This window comes from Dendrobates tinctorius, unplaced genomic scaffold, assembly GCF_039654945.1.
Source record: "Dendrobates tinctorius isolate UK_male_01 unplaced genomic scaffold, ASM3965494v1 ptg000138l, whole genome shotgun sequence".
NCBI lineage: Eukaryota > Metazoa > Chordata > Amphibia > Anura > Dendrobatidae > Dendrobates > Dendrobates tinctorius.
Genome location: NW_027361806.1, coordinates 3,871,978 through 3,887,811, shown reverse-complemented (window position 1 = coordinate 3,887,811; position 15,834 = coordinate 3,871,978). Strand labels below are relative to the sequence as shown.

Below are 15,834 nucleotides of genomic sequence, written 5' to 3'. Positions count from 1 at the left end.
TTTATCCATAATAATCTATTGTGGCTGGTTCAGCTGTTTCGCCCGACTCCTCCATAGTCTGGAGCTGTGTTTGGACATCTTTGGTCGGTGATCATCTCTTAGAGAACTAAAGGATTGTCCGGTCAAAATGGGACATGTTGGATCCTTACCTTCCCGACAATCATCTTACGGGGGGACCCATACATACTAGACTTTTGTTATCGACAGGTTGGGCTGACATTAGTCTTGTGTGTGGAGGGCTTTACAGTCATCGTTGATTGGTAAAATCTTGTCTTCTGCTTTCCTTGCAGGTGTCCGTGCCCTTGTGAGCATCCTCCAGACCTGGTATACACTTTTCACCCCCACAGAAGCCACGAGCATCGTAGCGGCAGCCGCCACGTCGCACAGCACCGTCCTACGTCTAAACCTGGACTATGCACAGCGGGAAGAGCTCGCCAGCTGCTCAAGGACCTTAGCCCTGCAATGCGCCATGAAAGACCCACAAAACTGCGCCCTGTCGGCACTGACCTTGTGTGAAAAAGATCACACGGCTTTTGAGACGGCCTACCAAATCGCGGTAGATGCCGCCTCGGGGGGCATGACCTACTCGCAGCTCTTCACTATCGCCCGCTATATGGAGCATCGGGGTTATCCACTGCGGGCGTTCAAACTCTGCTCACTTGCAATGAGCCACCTCAACCTGGCGTACAACCAGGACACGCACCCTGCCATTAATGACGTCCTATGGGCCTGCTCCCTCAGCCACTCGCTTGGAAAAAATGAATTGGCGGCATTAGTGCCTCTGGTGGTGAAAAGTGTGCACTGCGCCACTGTCCTGTCAGACATCCTTAGACGATGCACGCTCACGGCTCCAGGACTGGCTGGGATTCCTGGCAGGCGGAATTCTGGTAAACTCATGTCCACAGACAAACCACCCTTGCGCCAGCTGCTGGATGCTGCGGTTGGCGCCTACATCAACACGACCCATTCCCGCCTCACACACATCAGCCCCCGGCACTATGGCGAGTTCATAGAGTTTCTCAGCAAAGCCCGCGAGACCTTCCTCCTGGGCCAGGACGGTTTACTGCAGTTCGCTCAATTTATAGACAATTTAAAGCAGATCTATAAAGGCAAGAAGAAGCTGATGATGCTGGTCAGGGAGAGGTTTGGCTGAGGCTCGTACCTCTCCCGTCTCTTTACCCTCTAGTTTTGAAGAGCTGTTTGCTTTCTTGTCTATGTGGGCCCCTAATATCCAAGGGGTCAAACCAGGACGGTCACAGCAGGAGCCTTTCATCACCTGCCAAACATTTCACCATTCTCTTTGGGGGGGGGGGGGGGATGTTGTGGGGGCACAGTATCAGGACAGTTCACCTTCTCACAAGTGTAGCCAGCGCTGGGCCTCTGGTTTGGTTGTTAAGAACGTCAGACCTTTTTTTTTTTCTTTTTTTTTAATTTAATTGGAGGCCATGTGAAGTTTGGAAGTTTGCTACTGCCAGCATTGTCTGGAGGGAGATTTTGCCCTTTCCACTAGGTGGCGCTGCAGCAGGCACCCCATCCATCACCCCAGCAGGGGACAATATAATTCCTTCCGCTGGGAAACGCCAAAGCCTGGGATTTCCAGTATCGCGCTCAATGACATCTGGTTCTGCATCACTCAGGGTTGACCAGTCTCATTCCTAGACCGAATTACCACCGGTTACACCAGGGAGATTCTACCGTAATCTGTGCTCCTCGCAGACCATGACACAGCCCAACCATTAGATGAGAAAACCAAACCAACCCTGCTGACAAATGGCCCCCTAACGTGTCACTAGAATCCCTCGATCTGCTGTGCCACGTGCAGTAAGGAGACCAAACTTTCCAGACATCCAACTGTGGAACTACAAGTCCCAGCATCGCCAGAGATGTGCAATGGTCCAGCCACAAGTGGTGCTCCAGGTATACCTTATAGCACTTAAATAGGTTGAAAAAAGACCTAGGTCCATCAAGTTCAACCTGTCTCCACCAATTGTGCATTCTGCAGCTGTACAAGTGATCGAACAGAAGTTGGATGACCAAATTCTGGCTAAGACATAGATAAAATTTCTATTAGCCCAGACACGCGCCTGTCACACGGAGGAACGCAAAGGTATTATCATTACCTTACAGGTCGTATCCGGTGAGACGGCACACCTAGTTTTACTTTTTGTGAGTACAGTACAGGGCAGTGACCACTAGAGGTCGACGTTTTAGCAAGTTCTCAAAACTTTCCTATAATCCATGTTTCAATTTGTCGCCATTTTCAGGATCTCTGCTTGCTGTCATGGAATGGGAACCTCCTTGTGTTCAGCATCCAGGGCAGACTACTACATCTCACACCTGGAGGGTTTGTTACAGTAGTATCCAGCCTTAGACAATCCTCCGGGAGTTAAATCTGGCTGGGACTGCAAACTAATGTACCTGCACTGATACATTGTAACACACCCTCAACTGTAAGATGTACAAGACTAGTGTCACGGCTTCCGTCATAACCACTGCGAATGATGAAACGGAATCCTGATGGACCCGACGAGTATTTAATCTTGTAAAATACCAAAAAACTGGAAGTTTGATGGAAACCAGTAGTGAAAGCGTTAACGACTCCCATTCACTGACAGCAAGCGAGATCCTGAAAATGGCCAGGAATTGAAACACAAAGGGCGCCATTCATTATTGCATTTATGCCTATTTTTTTTCCTGTTTGTGCTTTTTTGTTGTTTTGCGCCAAATACTTAATTTGAAGTCAATTTTCTACTTTTTTCCCCCTCTGTTCGCCAAAGTGCCTGTGGTTTTACAACTTTTTAAAAAGTTGCACATTTTTGCTCAAAGTGTACTTTAGTTCCCTCCCCCCGCAGTGAATTTTGTTTTATAGTTCAGAACTTTTTGCGTAAATGAGTTCCAAGCGACGTGTTTCTCTAAAAGAGCGCGAAAAAGCTGAAAGACAAAAATAGAGGGGTTTTTTACTTTAAGCACAATTGAAAAATTTTTGTGCACCATATTGGAGAAGTTGGCACTAAAAATACAGCAACAACTACAAGAAAAAAAAGAAAAGTAATGTAAAAAAAAAAAAAAGAAAAATGCAAGTGATGACTTGGCCCTAAAGTATATTAGAAAAATACAGATCAGCTTCATTTATAGAGAACTGGAAAATCTCCTGAAAGGGAACCTGTCACCATGAAAATGCAGTCTAATATGCAGGTAGAGCGGCAGGAGCACCGTCTACTTTAGATCAGCAACAAAAAACTTTTGAATTGCGCTTTTTTTTTTCATAATGGACACAAAGTGCATCACGATGCCTGAAGATTGAGCTGCATTCTCAATGTGATATGAAGATAGGTCAGGGTCCACAGTCCATACTCTGATAAGAAGGCCGGTCCCGAACATTGGGACTCCTGCTATATGCCTACAAGGCAGTGAGCTGAGGACAGAAGACCCAGCGATGGAGCCGACTTCTCCGATCCAAGAATAGACGGATTTAGGCCTTACCTCAGGGTCAGACTTGTGAGTGTGATGCGAGAAGCTCGCGCATCAATACCCGGCACTGCCGCCAGCACTCGTGACCGGAGTGTGTGGCTACGTGTATTTCTATGCAGCTGAACTCTCAGGTCCCGAGTGCCAGCGGCAGTGCCGGGTATCGATGAGGGTTTCTCACATCACACTCGCACGTGTGACCCCTGCCTAATTCAGACAGTCAGAACCCCTATTTTAGTCTATGGGGCTGTTCACCTGTGTCATACAGAACCGTGTCTACAGGGTTGCACAGATCCCATCCTTGCTTTATCCATTTTTAACATCGTTTTTAGTTTTTTTTGGCTTACGGAAAAAAAAAAATCACTGATGGTAAATCCTGACACATAGACCAAAGCGGAACATCAGTCATTTATTTTTTTCATGCAGCAGACGACTGAATGAGGCTTTCGGCTTGAGCTACATTCACACATCAATGTAAAACAGACTTTTCTCTCGTTCCATCCGTTTTATGTCCATGTTGCATCCGTTTTTAACTCATCCCCCCCCCTCTTTTTTTACCCCTAGACCATCTGAACATTTATCCATTGACTCTTAATATATCAGTTAAAACGGATGAAACTCGGATGGAAAATTGAATTCGGGGTCACACTTGCAAGAAACTCACACGAGTCTCGCATCTCGATACCCGGGGCACTGCCGCCGGCACTCGGTACCGGAGCGCTCAGCTGCCTAGAAATACATGCAGCCGCACCCTCCATTCCCGAGTGCCGGGTATCGAGATGCGAGACTCGTGTGAGTTTCTTGCAAGTGTGACCCCGGCCTTACAAAGTCTATTTTATACGGTTTCCCGTAATTTTTTCAAATCGTATGAGAATAGGACATGCTCCGAGACTCACCGACCGGTCACGTGGATCAGATCATGGACCAACAAAACTCCGTGAAAAAAAACGGACGGCACGAGGACGTGTCCCACAGATGTGAATGTAGCCTTAAGCTCTCTTCCCATGATGAGTTTTTGATGTTGCAGATTTTACTTGCATTTTTGCAAAAAATACGCAGCGTAAAAAAAAAAAAAACGCATCGTTTGACTGTAGCCTTACGCTGCAGTTTAGGAATTTACGCCGACATCCCACCTACCCCCAAAGCATCCGAACATCTCGCAGGTTCTCGTAAACTGTGCTCTGATCATTCCAGATCAGGAGGGTACAGAGCGGCCCCTCCAGCGCTCGCCCCCCGCCGTTCACCTCCCTCATCCTAAAGAGAAGTGTCTCCCGCCTCATCGCTGAACTGTAACTGAAACTCAGGGAACACTACACGATATAAAGTGACAACAAAGCATCTATCGAGCTGTAAATACGAGAATATATGTGGATTATCAGATGTAAAATACTAATTATTTATGACGGTTCTGTCCTTCTCCGCAGGGCGACGGTATACTTGAATGCTTTGGCTGGGGCGGTGCTTTAAGTGCTTTTCTCAGGTGGGAGGAGGGAAGCGTTTCTTCTATTTTTTAGGGAGGGGGGTATCATCTTTAGTGCAATGAGGTTTGGCTGTAATTTGTATGAGACTTGAGACTGTGCCAAGAATCGGAGCTGGTCTACCCCCCCCATCCATAACAGTTGTACAGAGTGGATTTTTGCAATAATGAACACACCCTCCCGAGAAAAGAATTGGGAATCCTTAAAACCTGACCTAATCTGGGGTCTTTCAGAATGGCCGTGCATTTGTCTTGGCGATTCCAAAATTGTGTTAGGAAAGACTGTGAGGTTTAGCAATAACTGTGGTGCAGCAGGGGGCGACCCCCTCCCCAAAAAAATGAACAATGTCCTGTGAACTCTCCCTCGCACCAGTTTCTGTTCCCCTCCCTAATATTTATTTGTACCCCCCTTATATGCACCCGTGAGTCGCTCCTCTCCCAAATTGACATCTTCTGTTGCCTGTCGGATGATGAAGCGGCCGGATCTTGGAGAGCGGGGGAGGGGCGATTATTGGTTGTCACCGACTCCGCTGCCGCCATCACGCGTCTCTCTTTCTGCATCGCTTCTCCACGTCCCAGCGCGCGCTCGCCCCTCAGTATTCCTTGCCACAGACGTATCATTGCTCTTATTTTTACCAGTTTTATTTGTATGCTCCTACTTTTTCATTTTTGTTTTATTTTTTGTGCAACCTCTTAATGTTTGTTAATATTAATAAGAAAATGAACCCTATTTATGTATTGCCGAAACCATTTTATATGAATTGTGTTGAAAATTTCAGTGCTTTTTTATGAATAAATTGTGAATCACAACCTTTTTGTTTTCGTGTGAACGAAATATTTAAAATGAGAAAAAACTAGGATTTATCCAGATATCAGAGATACAAGATGCTGCAGTACCCGTCCAGCAGGGGGAGCACTGTATACATAAGATCAGCGCTAATGTCCAGCAGGGGGCGTGCCGTACACAGGCTGCGTAAGATCAGCGCTAATGTCCAGCAGGGGGCGCGCCGTATACACGCTGCATAAGATCAGCGCTAATGTCCAGCAGGGGGCGCCCTGTATACAGGCTGCATAAGATCAGCACTAATGGCAAGCAGGGCACGCACTGTATACGTGCTGCGTAAGATCAGCGCTAATGTCCAGCAGGGAGCGCCCTGTATTCAGGCTGCGTAAGATCAGTGCTAATGTCCAGCAGGGGGCGCACTGTATACGTGCTGCCCAAGATCAGCGCTAATGTCCAACATGGGGTGCACCATATACGTGCTGCATCAGATCAGCGCTAATGTCCAGCAGGGGGAGCCCTGTAGACACGCTGTATAAGATCAGCGCTAATGTCCAGCAGGGGGCGCCCTGTATACAGGCTGCGTAAGATCAGCGCTAATGTCCAGCAGGGGGCGCACTGTATACGTGCTGCATCAGATCAGCGCTAATGTCCAGCAGGGGGCGCACCATATACGAGCTGCATAAGTTCAGGGCTAATGTCTAGCAGGGGGTGCACTGTATACGTGCTGCATAAGATCAGAGCTAATGTCCAGCAGGGGGCGCCCTGTATACATGCTGAATAAGATCAGCGCTAATGTCCAGCAGGGGGCGCCCTTTATACACGCTGTATAAGATCAGCGCTAATGTCCAGCACGGGGCGCACTGTATACGTGCTGCCCAAGATCAGCGCTAATGTCCAGCAGGGGGAGCCCTGTAGACACACTGTATAAGATCAGCGCTAATGTCCAGCAGGGGGCGCCCTGTATACAGGCTGCGTAAGATCAGCGCTAATGTCCAGCAGGGGGCGCACTGTATACGTGCTGCATCAGATCAGCGCTAATGTCCAGCAGGGGGCACCCTGTATGCATCCTGCATCAGATCAGCGCTAATGTCCAGCAGGGGGCGCACCATATACAAGCTGCATAAGATCAGCGCTAATGTCCAGCAGGGGGTGCACCGTATACGTGCTGCATAAGATCAGAGCTAATGTCCAGCAGGGGGCTCCCTGTATACAGGCTCCGTAAGATCAGCGCTAATGTCCAGCAGGGGGCGCACTGTATACGTGCTGCATCAGATCAGCGCTAATGTCCAGCAGGAGGCGCCCTGTATACAGGCTGCGTAAGATCAGCGCTAATGTCCAGCAGGGGGCACACTGTATACGTGCTGCATCAGATCAGCGCTAATGTCCAGCAGGGGGCGCACTGTATGCATCCTGCATCAGATCAGCGCTAATGTCCAGCAGGGGGCGCACCATATACGAGCTGCATAAGATCAGCGCTAATGTCCAGCAGGGGGTGCACCGTATACGTGCTGCATAAGATCAGAGCTAATGTCCAGCAGGGGGCGCACTGTATACATACTGAATAAGATCAGCGCTAATGTCCAGCATGGGGCGCCCTGTATACACACGGCGTAAGATCAGCGCTAATGTCCAGCAGGGGGCGCACTGTATACAGGCTGCGTAAGATCAGCGCTAATGTCCAGCATGGGGCGCACCGTATACGTGCTGCATAAGATCAGTGCTAATGTCCAGCATAGAAGTAACGATTATTACATTATACCTCATGGAGAGGGGAGCGGTATTAAGACACAGGTCCTCTCCTGATCGACGACTATGGGGTAAAGATTTATGGAATATGTAAAAAGAGCAGACTACATCCTGACAGTTACACCCAATATTGGCGCCCTAAGATGTCTGCAGACCAGAGGCATGCAGATTTTAGTGCTCACATTTTTAAACAGGAAAGATGTATATCTTTGTACCATGTTAGCCAGTAGATAGAAAAATATTCAGAATTGAGAGTCCTCAGCCATTAAAAGGTATCAACCACTGAGGACTCTCAATTCTGAATATTTTTCCACATTTTTAAAGGGATGTTCTAAAGTATGACAGTGATCCCTTACACCGGGCTAATGGATAACTTGCTCATCGCTGGCTGTTTCACCAACGATCCAGAGAATTGGGTATTTGAGGAGCCCCTGAAATACCCCTTTTAACATATATTGGAAACAGATCAGCAAACCTTCTGAATCATTTCCATGAAACGATGTGAGCCTGCAGCCGCCACTGGAGGGAGCTACTGTTCACTGTTGAAGTCAATTATAAATTTAAAGGGCATGATCAGGGACTTTGCCCAATAGGAAAAATATTAGCAACTACGTGCCTGTTCTACCCGGTGCCCATTTCTGCCAGCTCAGAGTAGTCACTGACCGCTCCTTCCGGCAACTCCAGAAACATCACATCGCCAGACCAACAGCTTCTCTTCTGCTCTGTCGATGCCGATTGGAAGCCGACTCTCCATTACCTATCAGCAGGGACGCCCTGTCGACACAACAGGCCAGAAGAGGAAGCGCTGCTCGATGGACACGAGGTCAAACAAAGCAGCAGAATCGCCTACAGGAGCGATCCATGATGGCTTTTAGCCAGCAGAGACCGGGTAGCACAAGCAGGTAGTTAGCAACTACCAACCTGTAAGATCTTTGCCTCGCACGAAAAAAGTCAGCAAAGTGTTGATAACCCCTTTAATTGCATGCAGGGTGCAACCCCTAGTGGTGGCTGCAGGTAGACAGCACCCCCTGTAAAGGAACTTGTTGCTCTGATTCAGTCCAAAATTGTAAATAAAAAAAAAAGTTTCCAGCTAAATTAACCAGGACTTTAATATTAAGGACCAATATTTGGGATCTATTGATCCCCCCACTGATTTTGAGTTAAAACTAGTTGAGCGAATTTGGTCACCGACTCTGAATTTGCCATATTGGTCCCCTATCTGTGCTGAATGTATGTTTAATGATCGGTTCCGGACATATTCGGTGATTTCTACTCTAATGACGGTCGGCTGTGTTCAACGAATATTGCAAAAACAAAAATGCGGATCGTATTCAGAACCGAAGCCAAACAAATTCAGCAACCATCTGTCCGGCTGCATGTAGATAACACATCCGCTCACACCGCACATCCCCTCCGGGAGGCTCCAGAACACATTTTATTCTATTAGATCAGACAATTACTGGGAGGCTGTAACATTTTCCTCCGACTCAGCAGAAGGTGAAGCAGCTTCCTCCATTCAGACCGAAGCAGCGACCCCTGGAATCTATAAGGAGGATGCACCAGTTACTGATTCTGTCCAGGTTAATTCTGCTACAATAGTCTTGTCATTAACCTCAGGAGCCAGTGCCGGTCATGCTCTGCCCCGCGCTGGAATCACACACACTGTACGGCTCTGGCTTCAGTTCTCCTTTTTCTCTGAGTATTTATGAACAGCAGAAATGAAGGCGCCCACGTGTTCCGGGTCCATGTCTGGATACAAACCATGACCCAAATTAGCAATGTATCCACGGCATCCAAACACCTCCAGCATCTTCTTCACAATCTCCTCAATGTTATCCTGCAGCAAACGGGCAAGAGAGAAAGATCAGATCTGTCAGTGGAAAAGATGGATGACAGAACGGCAAAACTAAGAGATGCAAATATGTCCAGCATTCAAGTGACAAAGATCTATGGACCAGTGCATCATATTCTCCTTCTACATACAGAGATCCAGTGAAAAAAAAATTACATTGCACCACTTCCAAGAAAATAACTACTATAATACTGCCCCCTATGTACAAGAAAATAACTACTATAATACTGCCCCCTATGTACAAGAAAATAACTACTATAATACTGCCCCTATGCACAAGACTATAACTACTATAATACTGCTCCTATGTACAAGAATATAACTGCTATAATACTGCCCCCTATGTACAAGACTATAACTACTATAATACTGCTCCTGTGTACAAGAATATAACTACTATAATACTGTCTCCTATGTACAAGAATATAACTACTATAATACTGCTCCTGTGTACAAGAATATAACTACTATAATACTGCCCCTATGTACAAGACTATAACTACTATAATACTGCTCCTGTGTACAAGAATATAACTACTATAACACTGCCCCCATGTACAAGACTGTAACTACTATAATACTGCCCCTATGTACAAGACTAACTACTATAATACTGCCCCTATGTATAAGAATATAACTACTATAATACTGCCCCTATGTACAAGACTATAACTACTATAATACTGCCCTTATGTACAAGACTATAACTGCTATAATACTGCCCTTATGTACAAGAATATAACTACTATAATACTGCCCCTATGTATAAGAATATAACTACTATAATACTGCCCCTATGTACAAGACTATAACTACTATACTACTGCCCTTATGTACAAGACTATAACACTGCCCTTATGTACAAGACTATAACTACTATAATACTGCCCCTATGTATAAGAATATAACTACTATAATACTGCCCCTATGTACAAGACTATAACTACTATAATACTGCTCCTATGTACAAGAATATAACTGCTATAATACTGCCCCCTATGTACAAGACTATAACTACTATAACACTGCCCCCATGTACAAGACTGTAACTACTATAATACTGCCCCCATGTACAAGACTAACTACTATAATACTGCCCCTATGTATAAGAATATAACTACTATAATACTGCCCCTATGTACAAGACTATAACTACTATAATACTGCCCCTATGTACAAGACTATAACTGCTATAATACTGCCCTTATGTACAAGAATATAACTACTATAATACTGCTCCTATGTACAAGAATATAACTACTATAATACTGCTCCTATGTACAAGAATATAACTACTATAATACTGCTCCTGTGTACAAGAATATAACTACTATAATACTGTCCCCCTATGTGCAAGAATATAATGTGAAACACATAATGGACTCTCCTGATCCCCAATATATACATTTCACCTGTAACGATCTGACTCAGTTTACAAGTCTTCGTGTGAAATGTTCCCTCCCTGTAATACACCCTGTGGTCAGGTGTCGCACTCACCTTGCTGGCGTACAGAGCGCATGGATCCATGTTTCCTTGTAGTGTCACTCTCTTCCCTGTTTTCTCCCTGAAATAAAAGCTTGACATTGACATTCTGCGGTATGTACGGCTTATTAGACGGTAGAATAGAGTTAAATGTCAGATGAAAGATTTACAGAAAATAGAGGAAAAGCCCCGAGTCTTTGGGAATGTGGTGAGAAACAATGAGGAGTTCCGGACAGATAACCCTGGCCCCATCCCCGTCTCACCTGGCCTCCTGGGGTCGGATCGTCCAGTCCAGTCCAACCACCTCAAATCCCGACTGGGACAGATCCTCTAGTCCGTAATGTGCGTCCTTGGCAAAAACGATCTGTGAGACGAGATCATTCAACAATGGATCCAGCACTGAGATCGCATCAGCCTGATACAATGTGTTGTTAAAGGCAAAATGTATCGCAATGTAAAAGTACAAAAAAAAGGGGAAAAAAAAAAAAAAAAAAAAAAAAGGGGGCTTTGTGCAGCTCAGATGTTCGGCTTGCAGAAAATTTGACTGATACACTGTAACAAACCCTCAGCTGTGTCAACAGTTTGATTTCAGTGGCTGGAATTTGGATTCTGAATCTTCAAAATAGTGAAGACCTGACGCACTGCATTGGAAAGTTGCAGAAGTTTTTATACTGATGCAGCCAATACTTTTGTGGCAGACATGTCTGGGGGAGCACGGGCTCAGGACCCTACTGTGCGCACAGGGACTCACCATAGGTACTTGCTCCAGCCCCTCCGCTTTCAGCTTCTGCTTCACTCTGCGTGAGATTTCCCGAAGATACGGCAAAGAAAAGTCTGCAAACTGCTGGGGTCCGAGGCAGCCGGCGTGAGACTCAAACACCTGCAGAGCCTAAACACAGACACGAGAGTCATTACAGGACGCGGCATCCTCTCTGCAGAGACCGGCCACTGGATCCTGCTCTACCTGCGCTCCTGCAGCAACCTGGCCCACCAGGTAGTCCACGATGACGTCCGTGAGTTGCTGCAGCAGCTGGTGGCTGGCGCTCGGGTTCTGGTAGAGCCAGCGTTTGGCTTTGGACATGGTGTTGGAGCCTCCTCCTTCTATCATATAGGTCATCAGCGTCCACTGTGCGGAGATGAGAGGACATTAAGCGACTCTGAACGGGTCCTGCACCTTCTCCATCACTGTCAGTGACACTTACCGGAGCGCCGGTAAACCCGATCAGCGGGACCTGCCCGGCTATTTTATGACGAGTCAGCGTGATCGCCTGAAACACATAACCCAGCTCCTGAGACACGTCCACCGCAGGCTTCAGATTCTGCAGATCCTCTGGGCCTTTAAGAGGCTCTGGGAATACCGGTCCCCTCCCTGGCTCCATGCGGATCTCCATCCCCAGTGCCTGGACCGTGGGAAGAATATAATACAGTCAAAACAAGTTCTAGGAATGTGTATGGCCCTTAAAGGGTTGTGCAGAACTGCAGAGGATTTAAGGTTGGTGCAATTTCCTATTAGGTCTTTTGGTGTTTCCCGCCCTCTGCTGGTAAAAATAATTATTGCACCATACTGCACTTATTGATAAAGTAGACTTTATAGAATTGGCCACTTGATTTTGCTTTATGTATGACCCGGTTGTGTGGGAAGAAGTGTCATGGCATCAGCTTTTTACCTATCTCTACCCACATATGTCTGCAAACACTCTGAGTGGGCTAATATAGAAAAACAGATCACCTGTGGAATCACCAAAATATCGGAGAAGATAATCGCAGCATCCAAGGGGAACCGGCGCAGGGGCTGCAAAATAAAAAGGTAAAGGAAAATAATATTACTGCTTAATAGGAGCACAACCCCCAATATCCCTCCCAGCCCCATCCCCAGCGTTACCTGTAACGTCAGCTCACAGCAAATCTCGGGACTGCGACACGAAGCAAAGAAATCCTGAGCAGCGCGGGTCTCCCGGAATTCTGCACCAGTAGAGAGGGAAACATGACATGAAGTCCATCCACCAGGAGGCAGCACTGAGCGAGCTGTCATAAGCTGGGTATGGGGGTATATCATAGGGTTACGGGGCCTCGCGGCAGCCAATCATCAGATCGGCGTCTATCACTGCTGATCACATTACTGTAGATCAAATCTAGTGAGCAGCTAACAAGGCACTGCGAAATGCACACGCCCGGAAGTGTTGTCATAGGGTGAGACACAGAAAATATCTTCTCACAGGAGATCTTAGAAAATGTTTAAAAGCTCAAGATAATTCAAGACAAGAATAAGAAATGTAGAGTTAGTTTAAAAAAAAAAAAAAAAAAAAACAGGAGAAAGAAGCTTAAAAATGCATCTGACAGGTGACATCTTCTCATCCTCCGGTTACTTCCAGAGCTGCATCCAAAGGATCCGTGTAATATAAAATACAGTAGTGATACCAAGCTGCTTAGGTTTTTTTTTTTTTTTTTACACTTATCGTGTTTTTGCGGCCCTAATAGATTTCTATGGGGCCACATAATCGGCCAGCAAAAATTCCACAGTGCGCCGTACGGTTGTGAAAAAAGATAGAGCCTGCTCGATCTTTTTCACGGCCCCCATTGAAAATCAATAGGGCTGCAAAAACAAATGGAAGTTTGTTTTTGCGGTGCACAGTCACTTCCGGTTTTGCGGACCGACGTTTTTTCTAACTGCAAGTTTTTTGAGGTCCGTTATTGCGGTAGACCGTAAAAATTGCGGCGATACGGCCTGCAAAAAACCAGCATGTGTAAAAGAAGCCTTAGCTTTACACTGGGGTGGTGGTGCTAGATGCTAGCACTCCCCGCCGAGATCACAGGGAGACGAACATTAGCTTATTCTATAGAACCACCGACCTGGTAGATATCGGCCCGCCTGTCGCATACACCACACCGGCACATGGCGGCACTCCTCTCCCCGAGCGGCACGGAGGAAGGTATCGTTCTTCAGAGCTGGGAAACCCTTGGGCCTGAGATAGAAAGATGATAATCACTGATCAGCGAACGGCGCATAATATAGTGTCATTACCCTGGAGAGGCTGCGCCCATCACCTACCAGACGGTGCAGCTCCTGTTCTCCTGCAGCGGATCCCCACAGTCCTGCAGTGGCTCCCTAGTCCCACAGCGGCCCCCCACATCCCACCTCTCCAGCGGCCCCCCACAGTCCTGCAGCGGCCCCCCCAACAACCCACCTCTGCAGCGGCCCCCCACAGTCCTGCAGCGGCCCCCTCACATCCCACCTCTTCAGCAGCCCCCCACAGTCCTGCAGTGGCCCCCCACATCCCACCTCTCCAGCGGCCCCCCACAGTCCTGCAGTGGCCTCCCACATCCCACCTCCCCAGCGGCCCCCCACAGTCCTGCAGTGGCCCCCCCACATTCCACCTCTCCAGCGGCCCCCCACAGTCCTGCAGTGGCCCCCCACATCCCACCTCTCCAGCGGCCCCCCACAGTCCTGCAGTGGCCCCCCACATCCCACCTCTCCAGCGGCCCCCCACAGTCCTGCAGTGGCCCCCCAACAACCCACCTCTGCAGCGGCCCCCCCACATCCCACCTCTCCAGCGGCCCCCGACAGCCCTGCAGTGGCCCCCCCACATCCCACCTTTGCAGCCACCATTGTTATATTTACATCTTCTATAACGAGTGGTGTGAAGCAATGTGACGCTGCTCATCTCCGCAGCCCCTCATGGAGGAGACTGGTAACAAGGCTAAATCGACTAGCAAAAATTCTAAGAACCCCCCTCCTCGACCATGTGGATGAGCAGCGGCGCGCCCCTTATCGCCCTCACGTGTCACGCCTGCGGCTTTAGAGTCGGATCCTGTTATCTAGAGGCTGCAGACAAAACCTTCAAAGGGGGATATGGAGGGGCTCCACCCTGCTGACACATGCAGTTAGTGGGGTCCGGGCACAGACAAGCACCGCGGACTGGAAGGTTTAAACTGATAGAGACCCCAAAACAGGAATGTATGGCCCGAGGCTGCAGCAGGGAGCCGAGCAGGTGCCGGCGGTGTAATACAGCCGTCCTCAGCCTGCGACTGCAGGAGCTGAGCGCTGACAAGCTCGGATACCAGGGGTGCAGAGCGCACTGTCACTCGGGGGCGGCATATTAGTGGCAGGCCCTCTCAGCACAGTCTCTGAGGTCACTGCTGCAGGAAACAAAAACAATATTTCCCTATAAGTGACACTTGAAGCGCAGAGCTCAGCCTCCTCCCCTCACACATGGCGCCATACAATGCTGACCTCAGGTCAGGAGCCCAAAACACCCTCTAAAGCTCACAGTGACCCCAAAACCTGCAGCACTTAGAGGGGCGTCTCCCCTCCCCCCAGCAGAGCGCGGTTATACTCACAGCAGGTGCTCCGGCTGCTCCATGATGCTGCTGTGTGCAAGGAAATGTCAGTGCAGTGCCTACAACCCTCAGCCTCCTCCGTCCACGCCTCCCCATGGGCGCAGCCATAGAGTAAAGTTCACTTATCTAATAACCACGCCCCCTCAGCGTTACCGACCCTATTAAAAGGACGACAGCTATTGGTTAGAGGATTCCCCGCTGCCCAATCAGGATTGAGAACACAAAGAACGTTACTAAGCAACCGGACAGAGGGGCCGGAAGAGGTTACTCGGCTGTCAGTGTGACCTTACCGTACTTATCATAGAATGCGCGCACTTAAAGGCGCATGAAATAATAAATGTGGTGAATTGCTGCAGACTCTGACGTCACGTATATGAGTGATATTGGCACTAGTCCTGGTGGACTACAAGTCCCAGATATTTTTCCTTCTTACTTTTGACTGTGAAGTGTCATTTACACTATATAGCACTCTACATAGTTAGTGCGGCCAATGAGTTTGGGGGCTTACAGGTCAGAAATCACCCTGGAAACATGCAGCGCTGTGTGGACACGTCCGACTACAGGCCGCGGGTTATGGAGGCCTGCGCCCAGCGTCACACGGAATATTCTGTACAGCACAGGGGTCTGCAGCGACCCCTCTAATGTAACTGCACTGGCCCACCGTATATACAGAATCAGGGTCTGCGG

General features: G+C 48.0%; 2 protein-coding genes across 2 annotated transcripts in view; one reads left to right on the top strand and one right to left on the bottom strand.

The window, feature by feature from the left end:
- The window catches only part of ZSWIM5 (zinc finger SWIM-type containing 5), a 60,648-nt gene extending 54,893 nt beyond the window's left edge, over positions 1 to 5,755 (top strand). The window contains exon 14 of the mRNA XM_073544426.1: positions 291 to 5,755. Within this exon, the coding sequence (XP_073400527.1) occupies positions 291 to 1,153 (863 nt within the window). The 3' untranslated portion in view covers positions 1,154 to 5,755. The remainder of the gene's footprint in view (positions 1 to 290) is intronic.
- Positions 5,756 to 8,566: 2,811 nt separating this feature from the next.
- Positions 8,567 to 15,304, bottom strand: UROD (uroporphyrinogen decarboxylase). The gene is made up of 10 exons (XM_073544428.1): positions 15,148 to 15,304; positions 13,660 to 13,772; positions 12,692 to 12,771; positions 12,539 to 12,601; positions 12,012 to 12,209; positions 11,774 to 11,935; positions 11,561 to 11,698; positions 11,073 to 11,173; positions 10,825 to 10,891; positions 8,567 to 9,312 (listed from the first exon to the last, which is right to left on the bottom strand). Exons 1-10 carry the CDS (start codon positions 15,168 to 15,170, stop codon positions 9,154 to 9,156), a joined length of 1,104 nt encoding a protein of 367 aa, XP_073400529.1. The 5' UTR covers positions 15,171 to 15,304; the 3' UTR covers positions 8,567 to 9,153.
- Between the last annotated feature and the right edge of the window lie 530 nt (positions 15,305 to 15,834).